At 38.0% G+C, this 22,401-nt stretch overlaps 2 protein-coding genes across 2 annotated transcripts; one reads left to right on the top strand and one right to left on the bottom strand.

The window, feature by feature from the left end:
* Positions 1-458: 458 nt before the first annotated feature.
* Positions 459-5,240, bottom strand: LOC306881555 (NAD-dependent protein deacetylase sirtuin-3, mitochondrial-like; the record flags this gene model as incomplete). The annotated part of the gene is made up of 6 exons (XM_079435739.1): positions 5,179-5,240; positions 4,861-5,093; positions 4,118-4,218; positions 3,759-3,920; positions 2,495-2,707; positions 459-620 (listed from the first exon to the last, which is right to left on the bottom strand). Exons 1-6 carry the CDS (start codon positions 5,223-5,225, stop codon positions 459-461), a joined length of 918 nt encoding a protein of 305 aa, XP_079291865.1. The 5' UTR covers positions 5,226-5,240.
* Positions 5,241-14,815: 9,575 nt separating this feature from the next.
* On the top strand, positions 14,816-20,815 carry LOC306885009 (junctophilin-3-like; the record flags this gene model as incomplete). Its single annotated transcript, XM_079441315.1, has 5 exons — positions 14,816-15,197; positions 17,222-17,984; positions 18,238-18,362; positions 18,631-19,943; positions 20,735-20,815. The coding sequence occupies 5 exons, from the start codon at positions 14,816-14,818 to the stop codon at positions 20,813-20,815; spliced, it is 2,664 nt and encodes an 887-aa protein (XP_079297441.1).
* Positions 20,816-22,401: the final 1,586 nt, after the last annotated feature.

Genomic DNA, 22,401 nt, shown 5'->3' with positions numbered 1-22,401 from the left:
TGGCATCATTGGAAACGCGCGTTTTATAGGAAATCACACATCGAGGACGCGAGTTTGCCATGATGCCATTGTAGAACCATTCTAGTTCTAGAGTTCTTTAGAAAACCATCTCTATACTTTCACTTCAAAGAACCCTGAAAGGCGATGGCACATTGAACCAATAGATGTTTCCAAAGAACTATAGACAACTCAAGAACCCTATATTTGAACGTTTGTGTGTGTGTGCTAATCCTGTTTTGGACCACATATGACAATTGTCACACGGGTCTATCTGCTTCATTCTCAGTGTTGTCTAATAAGGCCAAAATAAGGTCATTCTTCAACAACCAAGCTAATAAGCTTCTTGTTCAGGCCACAGCAGTCTCAGCTCAACTACTGCCACCTCCTCTATAACAACCTGCAATCTGCATATTCGACATGTCCCCAGTGACAGCATCCAAAATATTGCTGCTTGACTTCTATTTAACCTCCAGAGTTCCTGTCATATCACCATTCTGTCCCATCATGTGCTTCTTGAAACTTCCATTAGACATCTTGAATTGTCGGATAATTGAGGGTATTGTTTGCTTTATCCGTCCAGACCCTGTATAGTACCGAGCAACACTAGCCAGCAGGCCGAACTGAATTAGACAGAGAGGTAGTGTCTGGCATACTCAGACACTGTGACACAATGAACTGAGCAGTTCACCTTCTCAACAGACAAAACAACCAAACAATGAGTCCTCTGCTTTATCAGCCTGCAACTATTTTCCTTATTGTGTGTCAATATATGGAAGTTTACGAATGCGATGAGCACAGAGCTTCTGTTTTTCTCTCACTCCAACAATGTCAAAAAACTGTAAAGAAGTTATATGGCATGACAAACCAAACCAGAAAATGCATTGCTGTTTTTACTGGACAAATGACAAATCTGCGTGTCGGCAGTAAGTTGAGGCACATGTATATGTATATATATATATATATATATATATATATAGTGAACTACAGCATCTTACAGCACCAGACTTGCCAGTTATTACTGTGAGATGTTACTCCACTCTTCTACCAAGGCACTTGCAAGTTCTTGAACAGGTCCAGGGGGATGCCTGTTTACATGTGGTTTGCCACTGCAAGGCTGTTGAGCTGTCCTACTTGTAGCACTGCAGGCATCTTACGTTACAGACATTGCAGTTTATTGTCATTGTAATTGTTTATCATTTTTAGTTCTTATGCTGCCCTGCAGCAGAACTATGGCATGTTCACACAGGTAAGCAGAGACCCTGGGCATCGTTTTCCTGGTGTTTTTCAGTAGAAAGTTCTATTTACTGTCTTCTGTAATTATAGTGAGTCTCTTAAAGGGATAGTTCACCCAAAAATGAACATTAAAATGACATTAATAGACATATTCCACTTTAGTGCCATCTATAAATGTTTAAATCTGTTTTTTAATCTTCACTAAATAAGTATGTATATATTTTTTTTTTTTTGTGAAAGGTTTTGTATGTGCTATCTTTGTATACAATAATGACACTTGGTTTGACATTTTCTACTCTGATACATTTAACAAAGAATTGATACATTTGACAAATACGATAAAAATCCTTCACACTCACATAGGATTAAAACTCCATTCATATTCTAGAAAAAGCTTTTATTATTCATCAGGGTGGTTTTTCCTCATGCTGGCCACCTCATTGAGATGAACTGACCAGCTGAATGCCACTCACTTTATCTCATCATTTGTTACAGAATAAATTAATCATATCACCACAGTCATATAATTTGTTTAAGATGATGGATGGCAGCCAGCTAAACAAACAGGAACTAAATTCTTGTTTTGCATCTTTTATTGTCAGCTACATTACTGTATTCATTATTTTACCACATTATCTGCAGTGTGTAGAGGTGACCTAGTTATTTAGTTCTAGATCTTCATGCTTAACCCAGTATATTCAAGCACACCTTTTCAACAAATGAAACTCTGTCCCTCTAGTGCATGCTCACTACTGGGCAGAACTCAGTGACTGGGCTTTCCAAAGGGCCGACCAACAATCAATCCCTTTCTGGATCTCCAGATCCCATGACAGGATGAAATTTGGTTGCTCACTCCTCCTTGTTCACTGAAGTCTATAAAAAAGGATGAAACATTTTTTAGATACCTCTAGTTTTTGGGGTTTTGAAACAAATATAAAAATTTATACAGACTATTTCCTAACAACGGAAACATTAAACACACTTAAAGATAAGAAAAGCAGCTTCAAGCTGTTTTGTCAATGTTATTAATGTTATTCAATTGGACCAGTCTTTAAAATTAAAGTCATTAAGAACATTCTGGCAAATGAGGTATATGAAATATGACAGATAATGGTGCAAGAGGAGCATAAAAAATTTATTTCTTCATAACTCTTGTAGAATACAAAATTTTATGAATGTTCTGCGGAGTACAGCAGACTAATCTACATGCATCTACTCATATGATTTATATATGTAAGAACAGAGATTGATTAAAACTTACCTTGTCTCCGCCAACATTCATTAGGGCTTCTAATTCCTGCTGCCATCCAAGGAGCTCAACCAGCTTTTTTACCCCACTAACTACGTCACCCAGCTCAGCCACGTCATTGTGACGTTGGGACCCCCAAGCAAACGGCCCCACAAGATCTCGATTTATCAAAATGCGTGACACTGAACCACGCACAGCACCAGCCAAGCTGGCGAAGGGCTCCACCTAACAATTCAGAAAATAGGCCTTTTAAAAGAAGTAACCAGATAACCCAACAGTGAAATCTGCTGGGGATGTAAATCCATAACATAAAACCTATTTTTGCAAATTATCTGCAGATTATATAATCACAACCATTTCAAATTATTGTCTAATTATTTAATTTTTATGTCTTCATATTAATTGTTGGCCAACTGCAGCATCTATCTATCTATCTATCTATCTATCTATCTATCTATCTATATATATATATATATATATATTTAAAATCTTGATATTTACATTTTAACTAGGGCTGCGACTAATGATCATTTTGTTTAATACTTTTTTTTATTAATTGTTTGGAAAATTCCAACAATTATTAATAATTAAAAAATTGTAATTAATAAAAATCTATCAATTTTAATCCAACAATATACATTATACAAAAAATACTCTATTTTCCTTCTTCATGGAGTTAGTTTGTGGAGTTAGTATATGTAAATTGTGTGTTTACATGGCTTTTTAAAAAACGCAATCTCAATGTTTTGTATGGCATGTGTCAGTCGTTCAACTTAAACTTACGTCACTGGTAGTTCCTATTGTACTGGGTTAGAGCCTACTCTGAAGTAGGACCTAATTTAGTCCAATCCAAATAGGTGTCCTGCAGAGTTTATATCAACACACCTGCGCCGCGAAGTTTCCGTCCCAATGCACACACTATCCACCATATCTGCCCTAAATAGTATTGAAAATTACTAATATCACATAGAATTTAGGATGCATATTATGCACATTGGGACGCAGGCTATGCCTAGTAAGAACTTGATTAGCTGTTTCAGGTGTGTCTGATTGGGGTAGGAGCTAAACTCTGCAGGACACCAGCCCTCCAGGACTGAGTTTGGGCACCCCTTGTGTAGACCAACCAGACGTGGCCCACAGACTCATAAAATACGACAACTAATGGGTTTAAATGTATTAAAGGGGCTTGGTCTCACACTGCATTTGTTCAGTGGGTACAAATCCAGAGCTAAGCTTTACAAAAAGCTCATTAACAGATTCAGCAGCTTTTCCTCACCTCTAGAGATGTTCCCATGACAATGAGTAAGTCTGCTATCGGGAAGTCTGTAAGGTAGGTGAAGAATTGATGAGGGAGCTCCTCACCAAAGAACACAATGTCAGGCTTGATGATTCCTTTACAAGTAGGGCATTTGGGTATTGTTCCTTCCATGATATCATTCTAATGGGAGACAGCCATAAATCAGGACCTTAACTCATTATTTCAACACCCATACCATAATCAAATCACAGTGAAAAATATTCTGTCAGAATCAGGTTGTGACGTGCTTGTTTAGAAATGAGATAGTTATGAGTTTATTTGAAGCGCAGTTCCAGGGCTAAAAAATTCCATACCATAGTTCAACAACACATACTTACTCTGAGTTCCTCTCCCTTGTAATCCCTTCGGCAAACTGTGCATGTGGCCGTGGAAAATGTTCCATGCGCCTCCACCAACATCTTTGGGGGAATGCCAGCCACTGATATCAATGAAGGATCAATGACATTTATAAATGATTTACACAAACAGCGACGCCGCTAGACTCTTTGATAATAATAAATAACAGACTTCATTAAAATAGCCTAATGAATATTAATATGGAGCCAGTTGCACCAGCTCTGTGTAAGTTACAACTTAGTCTAGTTTTGAGTAAAGGGGTACTAAGTTACAACTTGTGTACTACTAAATGTTTTTGAGTTGCACTATTTAAGTTTAACTTGAACTTGTTGAAACGTAACTCTAAGTATAAACTAAATATTTATTGTATCAACAGGGTCTTGTTTTACCTGACAGACTTCAGTCCATTAGACTTATATGATAATGTTGAAATTTACATTCATTCACATTTTAAAAGAGAGAACATTGTCAATTAATTACCTTGTTAGCAGCTTTTCAGCATAAAAATAACCTTAACAGTATGCCTCTCTGAGCATCGGTCCATGTTGCGTATGTCAAATAAATAATAAATCATAAAAAATGAATGTAATTTAATGTTTCTCTTTGTCTCAGCATTAATCATTATTAATTTCTAATACAGTTTATGAATTTTATCTATATATAAAATGACCTATTATGTTTTTCAATGGAAATGTGTTTTTGAGACAAAAAAAACTTCACTCACTTCGCTCTAGTCCATCAATGTTTTGCGTGTACATCCTGAGTAGTTGTCCCTTATCATGAAGCAGGCGAATGAAGTAGTGTGTCAGATTGGGTTGGTAATTACCAGGATAAAGCTCTTTGGCAAGAGCAAAAAAAGGATTTGGATTGTGATGGAAGTAATTTATTTCAAATATGGCCTCAGCATAGGGCAGATTGTACTGTTGAAGGTTGTCATAAAGACCGCTGCCCGGTGTTCTGTGGGAGAAATATGATTTGAGAGAAGTTGCAACCATCTCAAAGGTGGATTAGGTGACAACTGCCCTTATGAGTCTTTCTTTACCTGAAGTCTGGGATTCCACTGGGTGTGCAGATACCCGCCCCAGCCATCACCACAATTCTTTTGAACTTGCGTTCTCTGATGTTTTCTGCAATGTCCTCCAGAGTATATATATATCTATATATATATATATATATAGATACCGTAACAGACACATGGAGCCTCCTTGCAATTACATGACAGACGAAAAACACAATTCTCACCCATGCATGCACTAAAATGCATTGTATCCATACAACATCACACTATTATGGTCATTACAGGCTTTTAAATACTTTTCATATATAAATGATTTTAGTTCAAGCTTGAAAATGCGTAATTACTACAGTACTTACGATTGGAGCGTCTCTGATGACAGCTTGTTCATTCTTGAGCGCAATAATAAAAATATATGCAAAATTTAACTAAATAAATAATTTATAATTAGTCAAAAATATTTTATATTTCCTTATTGTGAAATATTATTTGAAATAGTTTTCATTATCCTCGATGTGCAGTGTGTATGCAAATAGATTCGTAAAGCTAAAGCTAACTGAGTTATATATTTGTGTTTCAACAAAACATACATTTTTGGTAATTTAACTATTTCTTTTGTATTTTATGATTTTGTCTATAAGCTAAATAAAAGCCGGACTTTTACTTTGCTTTTCTGTGTCGCGTAGTGACGTCACTACGGATGCGCCGCGGATCGTTTATCAGTCAGAGGAAGCAAAATAGGTATTTTTCAGTGATTTTAGGTGCATAAATTGATAGAAAACATTTTATTATTATTATTTATTTATTTTACATATGTGCTCCAGCAACGTAGCAATTTTACGACGCCGTCTTGTGTTAGTAATGTTAAATGAACGTGGAAGTAATATTTTATTGCTTTATGTGCGGTTCTAATATTTGTTTATTTTTGTTCAGTAGCTCAAACATTTATATAATAGTAAAGGATACTGACACATTAGAAGCAGAGATATTTACATTGCATCGCATTTTCTAAAACTTCTAATGTGTTTTTGAAAGTTTATTTAACTAATTTTCTATAGAATGTCAGTTTTTAACAGCAAGTAGTCCATATGAGTCATCTTATTAACTTAAGAAACAATCCAAAATTTTAAATGTTTTTTCTATTACAATCTTAGATTGCAATCAGTTGTTCAGACTGGTGCACCATGTTCAGTTACACATATAAGAGAACCTATGGCATGGTGCATAAGTATGGACATTTACCCCTGGTTTCACAGACAAAGCTTAAGCCTAGTACCAGACTAAATGTAAATCTGAGCTGTTTCATCTAAAATAAACTTTCACTGACAGATCTTAAAATACTTCAGGGCCTTTGTTTTGTGTCAAGATGAACACCAGTAGTGTTTTTTACTAAGGCACTTTTATAAAAATGACTTTAATGTGCTAATTGAACTATGGCCTAATCCTGGTTTAGTCTATGCCCTGTCTGTGAAACCAGGCCTTAACCTATTAGGCCCTGTTCCCAACTGCTTTAAAACGCATTTTCAGTGATCCAATCACAAGTGAACTCCTAGTGAGTATGTGTCTTTCCCAGACCAGCCCTTCTGAGGCTATCCTTCTCAGCATTAAGGTCTTTAATGAAACCATCTATCAAGTCTGCATGTCAACATCATTAAGGTTTCCATCCTCCATGGTCAAAATGCAAAAATACTATTAAAATATTTTAGATTTGTTTTTTTTATATATATATATATTTAAAGTCTTCATATTAGCTGACTTTCTTTTCAATACTATACAGTAAATGACAATCTGTGTTCTCCCAGTGGTTTACATCAAGGGCAGTTTAGCATTATGTGATTAATTTACCACAAAACATCCAAAAAGATGTTTGTTTTGTATTTCATAATGAAGTTGAACGAGCCCCGTACCGACTCATTTTCAGCCATTTCTCTTTTGTTAATTAGAATGTGTGCAAAGGACTGTGGCTGATCGGAAGACGTGAAGGATACACTTCATGCATCCTTCAAAATTAATGAAACGAAGGACATGAAATGAAGGCTGCCTTCCAAGTATCCTTCAAATTGAGACTGCCTTCAGTGCCACTTGATGATGCAGTATTTCAAGGAGAGGTAAAGACAAAAAAATAAAAAAGTATAATAAAAGGAATACGGAGGACTGCTGCGATTTCCACCATAATTTGCATCGCAGCAAATTTCTAATCTTTTTTTTTTTTGATGCACTTTCTCACAACATGTCCCCCTTGATGTGTTTAGGTGGGTGGGCAGTGAATAGTTGGTGCCTCACTGGGATTTAGGATGAATTCAGGATGGATATCGTTTCCACTACAAAAATGCAGTGTTGTCTCATGCATTTATGACTACCTCTGTATGTGCTTTTAGTGATCTGATCACAATGTTTTAGATTCCTTTTAACTTGTATTTAGTGCTGACCAGTTGAAAAGCATCTTAAAACCAGGTGGAAACAGGCACTTAGTGTTCTACAATAAGTACAACCTGTTTATGATTAAACACACATGAATAACAAATTTAAGTATAAGACCATTTATAAAATGTATATTGGTATTCATGAAAAAACGTCAAGTTGAATTTTTGTCCACATGGTACTCTCATGTTTTTTCCTTCTACTGTGGTGTTGCAAAATCAGAATAAGAATGTATGAGTATATCAGTTGTTACGTGGGTGATGCCATGATACTGTGTGCAAACACTGGAGCGTGTGCATTATGGTGGATGAACAGTTAGTCCAGTTTTTAGATTTTTTTTTTTTTTTTTTTTTTGCTTTTCAGAAAGTATACATCCCATGACACAAAACAGAAATCCAACAGGTGTTGAGAGGTTTACCTCGATATGTCTTAATATATCAAGCAATATACTGATATGATGTAGTTATAATAACATTCTTGAGCATAATATACCTTGCCAACAATGAGGTTTGTAGAAAAATGCTGAACCTTATTAATCATCACTACAGGTGTTTTTCCAGCTGGTGTTAGCTAAGAATGCTGAGAATTCTGAGCCGTGAACAGTTCAGAGAAAATATTCAAAGTCCTCTTAAACTCTCAAAAAGAAGTGTCCTGTCCTACCCCTGGAGTGTCAATTTCCTGCAGAGGTGGTGAACACACACGCCTGCTTTTAAAGTCTGTAGTGCATGTAGTTCATACTTTATGTAGTTACTCTGATTGCACGATGCTTTGTACGAAATCGGCAACGATGCTACCTGTTGATTATGAAGAAAGTTGAATCTCTCCTGCTCATATAGGCCAGACCTCATAAACAAAGATAGCTTCCTTACGTGGGGAAAAAGAGAATACACCCACAGATATTGCAACAGATCTTGGAGAGATTAGGAAGAGCTGAAGTAGATCTGTTCACATCATAAGAAATCATGCAGTGTCTGTTGTTTTTCTCACTGAGGGAACATGGTTTGCCACTAGCCACTGACACGTCTGACCTGCTTGTTCTCTCAGTCTATTTGTCCAAGCATATGTGGCAGCTATCTGTATGCCATGTGGACTTTGAAATTGGTAAGTGCATGGTACACCTGCATATGCCTTGTCTTTTAGCCCATGAATCCAACATGGGATTTATATAATTGTCATCCTGCTGTGTATTAACAGCTGGCAGTATAAAAAGGATGTGGTTGTTTATTTTCACAGGTTTGGTCCACATTGCCACATAGAAAATCATATCTTCTGTGAAGTCACTCCCACAGCAAATCACCAATAAATGCTGGAAGTTTTCCCATCAAAGAGGCCACTGTGGTTCAAGCCAGCAGGAAACAAGTGTGGTGTAATAACAATTTCCACATGACGCTGTGGTAAAGATAGATTTTGTTGAAAAGAGTGAAGACATCAGTGATGCTGAATGATGAAGAGGCGGAAGAACAAAGAGGTTGGTGTTCATTTATGAACATTTATGTTTTACCAAATTTGCCCTTTAAATGTGCTTTGATTTAAAATCGGTTCCTCTTGAATTTCTTGTTATTTTAGAACTGATGGAATTGAACAAGGAATGTCAAGCACAGAATGAAAAGGAGGAGAATCAGGAAGCTCCCAATGCCTTATCTGGAGAAAACTCTTTTAGTGGTTCACAAACTTCAGAGGAGTTCTCACATGAAAGCACAGAAGCCAAAAAATATTTTGCATGCCACCATTGTGGAAAGACTTTTTCACAAAAAGGACACCTGAAGTATCACATAAGAATTCATACTGGTGAAAGGCCTTACAAGTTCCCTCAGTGTGACAAGACTTTTACTCAAAAAGGCCACCTTAGGGATCATATAATAACTCACAATGGTGAGAGGCCATTCACCTGCCCTCAGTGTGGAAAGGGTTTCATAAGTAAAGGAAACCTTAATGTTCACATTAAAATTCACGCCCGAGAGAGGCCTTTCACTTGTCCGCAGTGTGGAAAGACTTACACTTGTAAAGGACACCTTAAGGAACACATAGGAACTCACACTGGTGAGAGGCCTTTCACATGCCCACAATGTGAAAAGAGTTTCACACGGAAAGGAAACCTTAATATTCACATGAAAACTCACACTAGAGAAAGGCCTTACACATGCCCTCAGTGTGGAAAGAGTTACACATCTAAAGGACACCTTAAGGAGCACATAGGATCCCACACTGGTGAGAGACCTTTCGCATGTCCTCGATGTGGAAAGTGTTTTACACGTAAAGGGAGTCTTAATATTCACATAAAAGGTCACACTAGCGAGAGTCCTTACACATGCTCTCAGTGTGGAAAGTGTTTCCCAACCAAAGGACATCTTGATAGTCACATAAGAATTCACACTGGAGAGAAGCCGTTCACATGTCCTCAATGTGGGAAGAGCTTCACACAACGAGGACATCTGAAGCATCACATAAGAATTCACACAGTAAAGGTTTCACACAGGCACAAAGCCTCAAATTTCACCTGCAGTTTCACTCCAGAGAAAAGCCATTTGGTTGTGGTGAGTGTGGTCAAAAATTTGGTTTGGAGTCATTGCTGAGAAGAACCTGAGGATGCATTCAAACGAGCAGCCTTATTTGTGCTCTGTTCGTGGGAAGAGTTTTCTATTTATTGACTATTTTAAACAGCACCAGAAAATACATAATGGTGTGAAGTCTCATGTTTGCTCTGAATGTGGAAATTCCTCCATGAGAGCCAGAGACTTGGAGCGGCACAAAATAATCCTTGCTGGAGAAAAACCTTTAAAGTGCTCACATTGTGGAAAGGGTTTCACTGAGTCTGGAAACCTGGTAAAACATGAAAGAGTGCTCACTGGAGAGAAGCTGCACCACTGACTTTCATGTGGAAGGAGTTTTAGATGATCACATAGCCTATTGGCTCATGTGGAAAAGCACTGTCCACAAGTGGACACAGTGTCCAACCTTCAGGCTTCAAACACATTGTGTGAAATTCAAATGAACCCGATGATGGAATCTATCCAACAATAGTAGGAATTAGGCCTGTTCACACAAAGACAGTTCAATGTGATGAACATTTTAATTTGAATGCACTTAATGCGTCTCTTTAGACCAACATGAACATAAGCATGCAGCACATGCAACATTTTTTAAGAACAGCTGTAATCTGTTTTCCATTGCACTGCAAAGAAAACAGTGCAATCATTGGCCAATCATTAAGAACTGAGCTTTTGGTCACATGCCCAGAGCCACTGCTGTTACATAAAACTAGTAATATGTGCCACTTACAAAAAAAACTATTTTGCTAAATGGTAGTAAATAGTAGAGAAAGAATCCGGAACTAGCTCTAATGTCTCTACACTTGTTTTGGTTTCGTTTGAGAAAACTATAGTGAATACAAAAGACTGAAACACTGTTTCAAAACTTCTTTCAAAGTTTCTGCTTCTTTAGTAGCACCACCTAATGTCAGTGAATTTAAATGTTAATTTAGTCTGTCTGCCATTTAACACATTAATCTGCAAAGACAAATCACAAAATAATAAAAAAAATAGCGCTGTCAAACGATTAATCGTGATTAATCGCATCCAAAAGAATATTTTGTTCACATAATATGTGTGTACTGTGTATATTCATTATGTATATATAAATGCAAACACATGCATGTATATATTTCAGAAAAATGTAATGTTTATATATTAAATATATTTATATATAATATACATTATATGAATATATATACATGTAAATATTTTCAAAATATATACTGTATGTGTGTGTCTTTATATATACATAATAAATATACACAGTACACACACATATTGAGTAAACAAAAACGTATTTTGGATCCGATTAATCGCTTGACATTTGTTTTTCAAATAATAAAAAATGCACTCATTTTTAAAAATACAAAGGTGACGTGTCATGCCAAATATTAATTTCTTGTGTTTATTGCCATCAGTAAATAGCTAGCGTATGTTAGACTGATTTGGAGAATGATAACTTCAAGCTAAAGACATGCAGTTAATGAAGAATTGATTGCTAGTGCACTGAAAGATTTCTTGCATTGATTCACAACAAAAGTTCATAAGCAATTCATTTTTGTAAATGATTTTTTATGCATTTGTTTTAGTGCAATGTATATAATTGTCCAAATAAAAGATCTTGAAATGTATGATGGGCTATGCCTTTATGATTGACCTTTTAAGTAGAAGGACCTTTTATTACTTTTGTCAGTATTTTCTCTCTGTGGTATCATTATTGCGAGGACTGTGATAAATATTTGATTATTTTTCCCAACCCCCATTAGTAGCCTCAAAACCACAAAACATACTGAGAGCAGAGAACAAATAGCTTCAATTAAGGTTTTCAATACATTGTATACAGCATGGTTGAGGTACACTTGATGGCAGCATCAAAAGCTGTGCTTAGGTAGTCTGATAAGAAACCTGTACTGGTCAATGCTTTGCAACTGGAACCTGTAAGTCCCCTTTTACAACACCAGATGGAGCAACTGCAGGGTTTCATTGCACACTTTGTCACAAACTGTTACCATTTTAATTTAGGTAGGTTATTTTCACCTGCGAGGCCCCAAATGGGGGTGAACGTTAACAGGGATAGTTCACCTAAAAACTGAAAAATCTTTAATCATTTATTCACCCTCATATCCTTCAAATAATGTCATAGTTTTATTTGTCCATACAATGGATGTCAACATCCAGGTGAACAAAACTGTTTGATTAGTGACTTTAAAATGTCTTCTTTTGTGTTCCACATGACAAACAGGTTTGCAACAACATGATAGTGAATAGATGATGACAATTTTCAGTTTGGGTCAACTATTCGTTTTGATAATGTCTTTTGAAAAGGTTTTGGATTTGTTTGCCTTGTCTTAGCGTTTTTTTTTTCATATGGATTACAAACCATTACAAACCAAGACTGACATTAAATGATTTATGTGAAGATTTTAGTCTTAATGAGCTAGATGGTAAGTGTTTCAATTAACTTAGGAAAATAAGTGCTTTTACTTGTTGTTTTAAAAATGAGGTATTCATATTTTTTTATGTAAATGACATCAGCTCTTACATAACTTTTTAACAGTCAAACATGCATTTCCTTTACATTTGACTTATTACACCGAAATAATCCTGAATTCAGAAATCCTATATGCACCTTTTAGTGCCCGTTTTTATTTTATACATCAGGCCCCTGCAACTAGACACCATTGGAATACAATGAACCAGTGAGGTTGTTTTCTAGAGGAAGCACAGATGTTACTTGCCAATGGCAAAATTGTGCAAACTTGGATCTAATTCATTATTATATCGTTAGCAATGTTGCCCCAAAACCTGTAGGCTTAACAAAATACTACCAAATGGTGAATGTACTTAACAAAATAAATGACCAAGCTACATAATAATATTTTTCTATTTCTAACAACAAAAATACGATTTTATTACCAAGCCCTCTGCATCCATCTGCCTGCATGTCAAATATTTTCAAATACTGTTATGTATATCATGGTTTCAATTACTGGCTGTTTTAAGGACTCATCCATGTGAAAGCTCTCCCAAACATAGAAGCCAAGAGGGGCAAAAATGCATTAATTAAAAGGCCAGTGTCAAATAATCAGATATATTTTTCTCATGCAAACAGCACTCATCATGCTCGTATACACTGCCAGTGAAGAACAGCATTCAGGCAAATGGAATTTTAGGGGCTGTTTAATGAATATTGATCTTAGCTCAGCATCTGATTTTTAGTGCTGTTTAGGCATATGCATACTGTATAACCTTTAAAGAAGGACGGCCTTTAAACATTTGTTCCCATGAGTACAAGTTTAAAAACTGCTGCAAGAATACATCTCTTCGGTTTTTTTTACTCTGATGAAGGTGAATGCATATTCGAAAACAGGGAAAAAAATCATGTATAAAATCATTTATCTTTCATGCATTCTTACAGTAAATAAAGTCTAAGTCATAACATACAATTTAAAAAACAAAAACGTGCATGTCAGTTATTAGTGGTTCATCCAGCTTTGCAGTTGTTTTATATTAAATATAAGATATATATAAATAAAATTAAAATAGTACTCTTGCTTTAGGTTCACATTAACTTGAATATGTGTGTTGAGCATGCTTCAAAAAAGTATCTATTTATGCAGTTAGCATTTCACTGGTTATTCCATTTAAAATCCATGAGAATCTATAATATATTTACATTTCTTATTAAATCTTTCTTGAAGCCCCGAGAAACAAATAACATGATGCTGTAGATATAATTAGAGGGTATCATAAGGGAAATGGGTAATTAGGGAATCCATTGTATGCATATGACTTTCTTAGCCTCTATCCCTTTAAGAACAACAAGGAGAGCATGAGTGGGGGAGGGGAATGGGTTGGGGTGGAACAGTCCTGTGATGAGCATATTCTAGAGACACTCAGCATCATATGGCTTCAGACCATCATGGATACCCACCTTTAAATATGCACGTAAACATGAAGGAGGAGAGGACCAAAGAGCAGGATTAAATAGATTTTTTATGCTTTTAACCAGTCTTCCAGGAAAGAAGCTTCACCTCTACACCACAGCAGGAGCGCAGAAGGGAAAAGAGAGAGCGAGAGGGAGCAGCATTAGGAAAAATGCTGTGCCAGATTGATCTCATTTAACACATAAGCGAGGAAATACTGTCATTTTATTTGGAAAACATGATCTAGAGGTGAGGCCTAAACACCATCCATGCTCTCCCGCATTTCTGCATTTTTGTGAGCCGGAGCGGTACATTTGGGGGCCGTGTAATGTCTGATTGAGTGTATCAATGCTGCTGCTGTGTGGATCTCTTTGGCTGTGGAAAAAAACTAGGCCTTGTTTGCCTGCTGATCTCCACGCAGGAAGCGCGGAACGCGGCTGTGTGCCTCAGCCTGTTGGGACCGTGCAGAGGGGAAGGGAGAAGCTCACCATCTGCATGCCCATTGGAAGTAGCATGCACAATAAAGACATCCATTACCAAAGGCCATGCACAAACAGGCAGGAGCTATAACACCAGGACGGTAGCCTGGTAGATTCTTCTTCACCCCTTTAAATTGTCTGGACTTAAAAGCACTGTTTTTTCCTATGTGTTCAAAATCTACTTGAAGGATGGGAGGAATATTGCTGTAACACTTCCTGTCTAGTTGATCGCAGTCTTCCTTTTTTGCTCGCCAATTGTAATTTTTCCACTTGACATTCTAAAGATTTGCCAAAACCTGTTTCATGCATGTCCACTGGAGGCAGGTTTGACTTTGATGATGGGGGGTCGTACTGTGGAGGGTGGGAACAGGGCAAGGCGCATGGCCGAGGGGTCTGCACGGGTCCCCAGGGCCAGGGGGAGTATGCGGGGGCCTGGAGCCATGGATTCGAAGTTCTTGGAGTTTACACTTGGCCCAGCGGGAACAGTTACAAAGGAACCTGGGCGCAGGGCAGGAGGCACGGCATTGGAGTGGAGAGCAAAGGGAGGTGGGAGTACAAGGGAGAATGGACACAAGGGTTCAAAGGCAGGTACGGGAAGTTGGAAAGCACTAGCAGCGGTTCCCGTTATGAAGGCACCTGGAGCAACGGCTTACAGGATGGATACGGCTCAGAGACCTATTCGGACGGAGGTTAGATTCAAAAAGTATTTGCTGTGTTCTGGTAGCAGGAAAGAACCGATGTTAAATCACTACCTATGGTAACCTATTTGCTTTTAAAATGCTTCCCGTACCTTTGGGAAGTTGTTCAGTTGATGTCAAAGCCTGTGATTCCAATCAAGCCAGCAGTATTTTGGCACACATTCATCTGTCATTTGGTAGAAGCTAGATAAATTTGGCAGCCGCCTGAAGCAAAACCAGTGTAAAACCACGCATCTTTGCAAGTAGCAACTTATATTATATGATCTGTAAGTTGACAAGAAACAGCACTTGTATAGTCGTCGGAGAAAACAGCCAGGAATTAGTATAACAACATTGGAAAATAGAAAGTGTTTTAAAAGAAAGCTCTACTTCCACTTATATAACACTGTAGTCTAATAAGGAGTTATGAAACATTTTGGGTTTACAGAAAATAATAGCAAAATTATAATTAAAACATGCTCTACAGCATGTGATTTAAAGCATAAAATTTCACCCTATGAACTAATTTACCACGCGCATCTGAAGCACAGACGCCTCTGTACAGTAAATTACCATGGAAACCGACAGACAGCAGGTCATTATGTCACTAGAGACTCTTCGCTGTGCTCGCTGATTGGCTGTTTCACATTCTTGTGTAATCCGCTTCCTGACGTGTTACAGAGATTAATGCGGAAAATAGTGTGATTTGGGCATGAATCATGTCCTTGTACACTAGAACGGATTATTTGGGAAACAGAAATAAACGTTTACGTTCGCATCACACGACAGACGTCCCTTTTTAGATCGGGTTAGAATTAAATCCAAAGCAGAATATGATGGACATGTATTCAGTAGTTAACTATTTCGCTCGTTGATTAAACAGGACTAATATTTTGCCGACCCACCCAACAATAGCGAGATAACGCATGTCAAACATTTCAGCACCCTGGACAGTTACTATCGCCACGCCGCGTCTGTTACATTTCAGAATGTCACTGTATCAACATAAAGCTTCGCATTTATTCGAAAACGTGATCTCACCTTTTCTTTCGAACGTTCCAAATTAGTTTAGAAAATCATGTAATGTTTAAACGAGTAACATAAGTCACTTGAAATAGAAATGTGAATGTGTATAGTTACTCTAATTGGACATGCATTTACTTACTTGTTGGCGACTTTAGAATTAGTAACTATTGTTAAGCAGAGTAAAAACTTAAAAAAAAAGCCCAAACAAAAAGCATATTTCATTTTTTTTATGTATTTTCAAACATTATATTATATGAAATTAATATTTACTTATGCCCCTACTTATTTAAGATGCATAAACGGATGTAACATGACACAGCTTGACATTATTTTAAAAGACTAACAGTGAGCTCTGTAATGGCTTCATTATGTATATGATACAACAAGGTTAAGCCTCCCTTAAGAAAGTGAACAAATATGAATAAAATATGCAAATATTGCAGCAAGGGTCACAGGGGAAAATATGTCATGATAAGGAAATACTACAAATTGTATCATATTTCCTGTTCATTTCTGTCACTTTTGACATTTAATAATAATTTGTTTTTCTTCGGATTTTAGTAAATGTACAGTGTATAACTTTGAGCTATAATAATAAAAAATACAGACACAAAATGAATTTACATTATGCCTTCCATTTGTGGTTGTGGCCCATCTGACCATGGTGGGTCTTTTTACAGCATTTATTGAAGAAACTATAAATTTATAGATCTGTTGTTTGTCTCATATTCTGTAAATGTAATAAGTCTTACAAGATACATATCCAACATTTAAAAATCACTTCAAATTTTTAAATGACCTCAAATTAGCTTTTTGCCATTGTGCACAATGACCTCATGAATCAGGAAGATTTTGAGATGCAAATAGGTGTTTAGGAAAACGTAGCGGTGTTTAATTTGTTGTAATTTAGTGTTTTGGAATGAAATTAAATCAAATGGGCCTTTTACCCCTATTGTACAAATCAACTGAATAATGATATGAACTTTGCTCTATCCCTGTTCCTCTCACAGGCACATACCAGGGCCAGTGGTTGAGTGGTATGCGCCATGGCTATGGAGTGCGACAGAGTGTGCCTTATGGCATGGCAGCCATCATCTTCTCCCCTATGTGCACTTCCATAAACTCTCTACGATCCGATCACAGCGAAGGGGCCCCCACTCCAGAAGATGGCTCTGGTGTCAGTGGGGTATCTGGCAGCCCAGTGGGACGTAGTGGCTTTGTACTTTGTGCTCACAGTGAAGCGGACAGGCACAGGAAGAGGAAAGGCCGCTTCCGACAGTCCATACTGAGTGGTTTGAAGCTGAGGAGGTCTGAGTCCAAGAGCTCTTTGGCCAGCCAGTTAAGCAAGCAGAGTTCCTTCTGCAGCGAGGCAGGTATGAGCACAGTCAGCTCAGCTGCCTCAGACATCAACTCCAACGTCAGCTTAGGTGAAGCAGAGGCAGGGGGCAGCGTGGATGCCACTGTCACCGAAACATATGCTGGCGAATGGAGGAATGACATGCGATCAGGGTGGGGTGTAAGTCATCGCTCTGATGGACTTCACTATGAAGGTGAGTGGTTTGGAAACAAGCGGCATGGCTATGGCTGCACCACCTTTCCAGATGGAACAAAGGAAGAGGGAAAATACAAGCAGAATGTTCTGGTGAGTGGAAAGCGGAAAAATCTAATACCACTCCGTACCAGCAAAATCCGTGAAAAGGTGGATCGTGCTGTGGAAGCTGCCGAGAAAGCTGCAGACATAGCCAAGCAGAAGGCTGAGATTGCATTGTCCAGGTAAGATGAAATGATGTCTTATAAGAACGCAATTCTAATCACAATTAAGGAGGGTCTAGAATGTGTTACAGAGATGACCATTTGAGCAAGACACAGAATAAACTTAATAAAACTGAATAAAACAATAACAATAACAACTGAATAAAACCAAATACCAGCTTACTTATGGGTAAAAATTGGAGGAAAGTATGATCAATATCAAACGAGAACCAAACTTTCTTACCACTGAACCAAACTTTCTTACTTTCTTCAGGATGAGCCATGCTAGAGGAAAGGCAGAGGCTGCAGAGGGAGTCGCACAGAGAGCCCTGGAGGAGTGTCGTCTGGCCAGGGTTATAGCCAAAGAACTTTCCCCCTCTTTCCATCACTATGGGAATGGTCAGTGAAGAAAAAAAACCCCTAAATAAAACAAAAAGAAAACCCGCAATCCAATTCAGATATTTGCGTATCTTTTTATGTAATATACTTCCCCAGAAAGCACTATTCTGTATCTGTAACACATATAAGAATGGAACTGTTGTGTACTAAACTGTAGTGTTTGCCCAACATCAGCAACGACCAAGTCTACTTCCATCTTTGTTGATTATGATGTTATTTTATAATTCATCACTTAATGTGACCATGTCTTTATATTTCTATTTACTAGGACTGGAGTGCCAGAGACCAAAGCATCAGGACAGGAAAGAGAAAGACCTGGAGGTGGTCTCGACTGGTACAGACAGCCCTGAGCTCTGCACACCAGACACAACACCCCCAGCCCAAACACCTGACCTGAGCCCAGTTCTAAGCAGCCCCTCCTCACCTCCCTGCAGCCCACCTACTCATCGCACTAGGAATACTTGTTTCATGCGGCAGAGTGCTGTGGATGAACAAGGAGGGGCCGAGATTCAGGTTCTAGTAGAAGGTAGAGGCATGGACACCATGAGAAGTGGGGCCAACAGTTGGACTGCTGAGATGTATCCTCACAGAAGAGGAAGCAAAGGGGAGAGCAGTCGCTCCACAACTCCATCCTTGCTGGAAGAGGAGATCGGTCACGTTAATGGACATGAGAATTCCTCAACTCATCACCCATGGGAGAACGGCTCCTCTAATCACAAGCCCACTGAGCATATGGCCCCTGAGAAGGTGTGGGATCAAATGTCCTCCAATCAAAAGCCCTGGAAGCATGTTTCCTTAAATCAAAAATCCAGGGAACATACAATTTCCAGGGAACGAGAACGGGACCATAAACCATCCAATCACAAATCTGTTGATTGCGACTCTTCCAAGTTCAAACCACAGGTGCACATATATTCCAATCACAAGTCAGCGGGTCATAATTTGTCCAATCACAAGACCAATGAGCATGCTTCCTCCAATCACAAACCAAAGGAGTTTATTTCTGCACATGAAAAACCACACGTTTCTTACCATTATAACCCCCAAGAGCATGTTTCCTCCTATCACAAACAACATGAGCATGTCCACTCCAACCACAAGCCAAGAAAGTCCTTTACCAATCATTCGATTGGTGAGTCTAGCTTGAATGCATACCAGCTGTCAGACCGTGGAGCCAACAACTCCACTCTGGAATGGACTGTTGAAAACAATTCCCAGTGGATCTCTTCCCATTCACATCTGCAGGAGAAAGAAGGGGGAAATGATTATCGGGTTGAAATGAGGTTCCAGCCCCTAGACTCCGTTTCCCATCAGAACTTTGGCTCTGGCATGAAATGCTCGGGTCTCCAAGGGCACAATTTGCAGAGACTACGTCAGCGAAACCATGAGGGCAAAGAATGGGGTCTTGCAGCCAGGGAGGGGTCCATGGACTCTGTGCAGATGCTTGACACCTTGAATGTTGGGGTTGACGTGGAGGAATGGCCTTTACACAGGGACATTACTCTTTCACCCCCTTTAACGTCTTCTCCAGAACCACTGGAACAAGAAGGAGAGCATCTGAACCTGATGAAGACAAACTCAGTAAGTAAATAGCGTGATGGCCTTTGTAATGAAAGGTGACAATGTTCTGTATGCCTTATGCTATTGTTTAATGGAGCATCATATTTTGGTTCTGGTAGTAAAATCACATTCCACATAGAGAAACTGATTTCTAACGATAAGAGTTTAAACCTTTCTAGACAAACCTACCATGAGCTCTGAGGTGCTTAAATGATGATATATACTTAGAAGCTGCAAGGCAATGTGATTACAATTGTGGTTAATACAGTAGCTCAGTTCTGGGTGTAGAACTACACTACCCATAATTTAGAAGAGAACTCCACCAATCAGAGAAGCTATGCTCCAAATACGCTCAAAAGTGACCACTCATTCCCATAAAACATTGCAAATGACTATTGAGCTACTAATTGAGTTTTTAACAATAATACAGTATTTTTGTATTTAAGTATTTAGTTCTATATTGTTTCTGATCAGTTCATGCAGTTCCTAATAAAATAATTAATGCCAGATGGTTTCATTCATTCATTCAATCCCTACGGAGAAAATGAATGGAAAAGTACTTCTGGAATCCAGGCCACTGAAAAAGTGGACGCTCTTAGGGCTCTATATGCTGTGTAAAATGCTACACTATATTGCACTTGGAAATATTAGGAAGGAGCAAACAGTATCTAATAAGGATCTGTAAACTGATCTTACTAAATGTTACATTTAGTGGAATTAAGACATATTAATATAATACTTTTTAATGGTTTAACTATGTTTAAATGCGCAATACAGTGTTTCTAATAAGATATTTTGCTCTCTTTCTGCAGGGCTCCAGCTCTGTCCTGGTGGTCATGGTGATATTACTCAACATTGGTGTAGCCATTTTGTTCATTCATTTCTTTATTTAATCATATGGCCTATAGAATGTCAATAACAGCATTGGTCATCATTAAGAGTAAGATATGCACACAATGCACACTTAGCACCACTTCTTAATATAAGGAACCCAAAAATCACAGTAGTAAATGTCTGTGTAAGTTGGGCAAGTCCATGTAAATTGTAAACTTCTTTTATGATTAAATTTATTATATAATTCCATTATAATCCATTAGTTAACTTTGCTTACTTTTTCCTCCATTCATAATAAAGGTCCATTTACAATATTCTGTAGAAATGAAGTATTACACATGTTTAGGTTTTTTAATATACAGCTCGTCTGATATGTTTTACCACATATTTAACAGTTACAAAAGATTATTTCACACTTATTTATTTTCCACTGCACATAAGGCCATTATTGAGTAACGAGACTCTGAAGATTAATGTGCAAAGACGGTCTTGTGGTTTTATGTGCTATGATATAGTTGATGTAAGATGCGATTCACACTTATATATAACCAAGAGTATATGCCCTCCCTCCCTCCCTCCCTCCCTCCCTCCCACTGTATTCCAGGGTACAGCCCTATATGATCGCTGCAGACGCTCATTACGTCATCCATAGAAATCAACCCTCTCATCTACATACCCAGATCTGACACACCTATAAGTCTGTGGTAACGGCTATCTTAAAGGGCTTCATCATAGTGCATTCCCATTAAACTCATGCCATTTGAATCAGATAAGCCTGCAGAATTCTTTCCACACTTACAAATGGCCGACTCACCGAATTTCAGCACAATCCAGTCGTGTAGTTCATTTTGACTCACCGAAAACACATTCCCCATTGAAACACTGCTATGCCAAACTCACTACTAAAGAACCTTCTGTGTTTTCTTGTACACCACACAATGTCACAAATGCTATGGGACATAAAAGTACAACAGAGGTGCAGCAGTGGCGGAGTATTCCGGCTCATCCTCGATAAAGGTTGAGACTGTTACCTTATGACCACTGCTTTCAATATATATTATTCTATATTACTGAACAGTTAACATATTTTAACAAGTTTGCAAGATATCATTGATATGCTGAGTGCCTTTTTTAATTGAGAAACCATCCCAGCGAGCAGGTTATGTACTGATGACCGCTCATAGAGAGGTCACGTGAAATGGTTTGTCTCTCTCCCACCCCACCTTTGAACAAATCAAGTTGGCTTAAGAACTGAGCCTAAGCCTGTGGAGATTTTTACAGCATGTTTGTTAGCCTGTTCTCTTCTGCTGTTACTCTGTGTGATTTTCTGCCTGTCTCTCTGTCCAGCAACTTAGATAACAATTGGGACTGAAAGCAGTGTAAAAATACCAGCTTATGTTTCTCAGTGGGACCTGACTGACATTATCTAAAATAATGAATGATAAACTGCTATTGTATATTTTATACTACTCATCCAGTGATATAATGTTGTGAGATCATTGCATGCCTAAGCATGCCCTTTCTTACGCAATGATTTATGAGATTGTTTCCAAGTTATGTGGAAAATTAATAAAATGTTTGAGGTTATGTTGTGACTTATGGTTGTCAAAAACAACAACACAGCATTCCATTTTTATATCAGATG

The sequence above is a fragment of the Barbus barbus genome (genome assembly GCF_936440315.1).
Source record: "Barbus barbus genome assembly, chromosome: 2".
NCBI lineage: Eukaryota > Metazoa > Chordata > Actinopteri > Cypriniformes > Cyprinidae > Barbus > Barbus barbus.
This window is presented reverse-complemented; position numbering and strand designations above follow the sequence as displayed.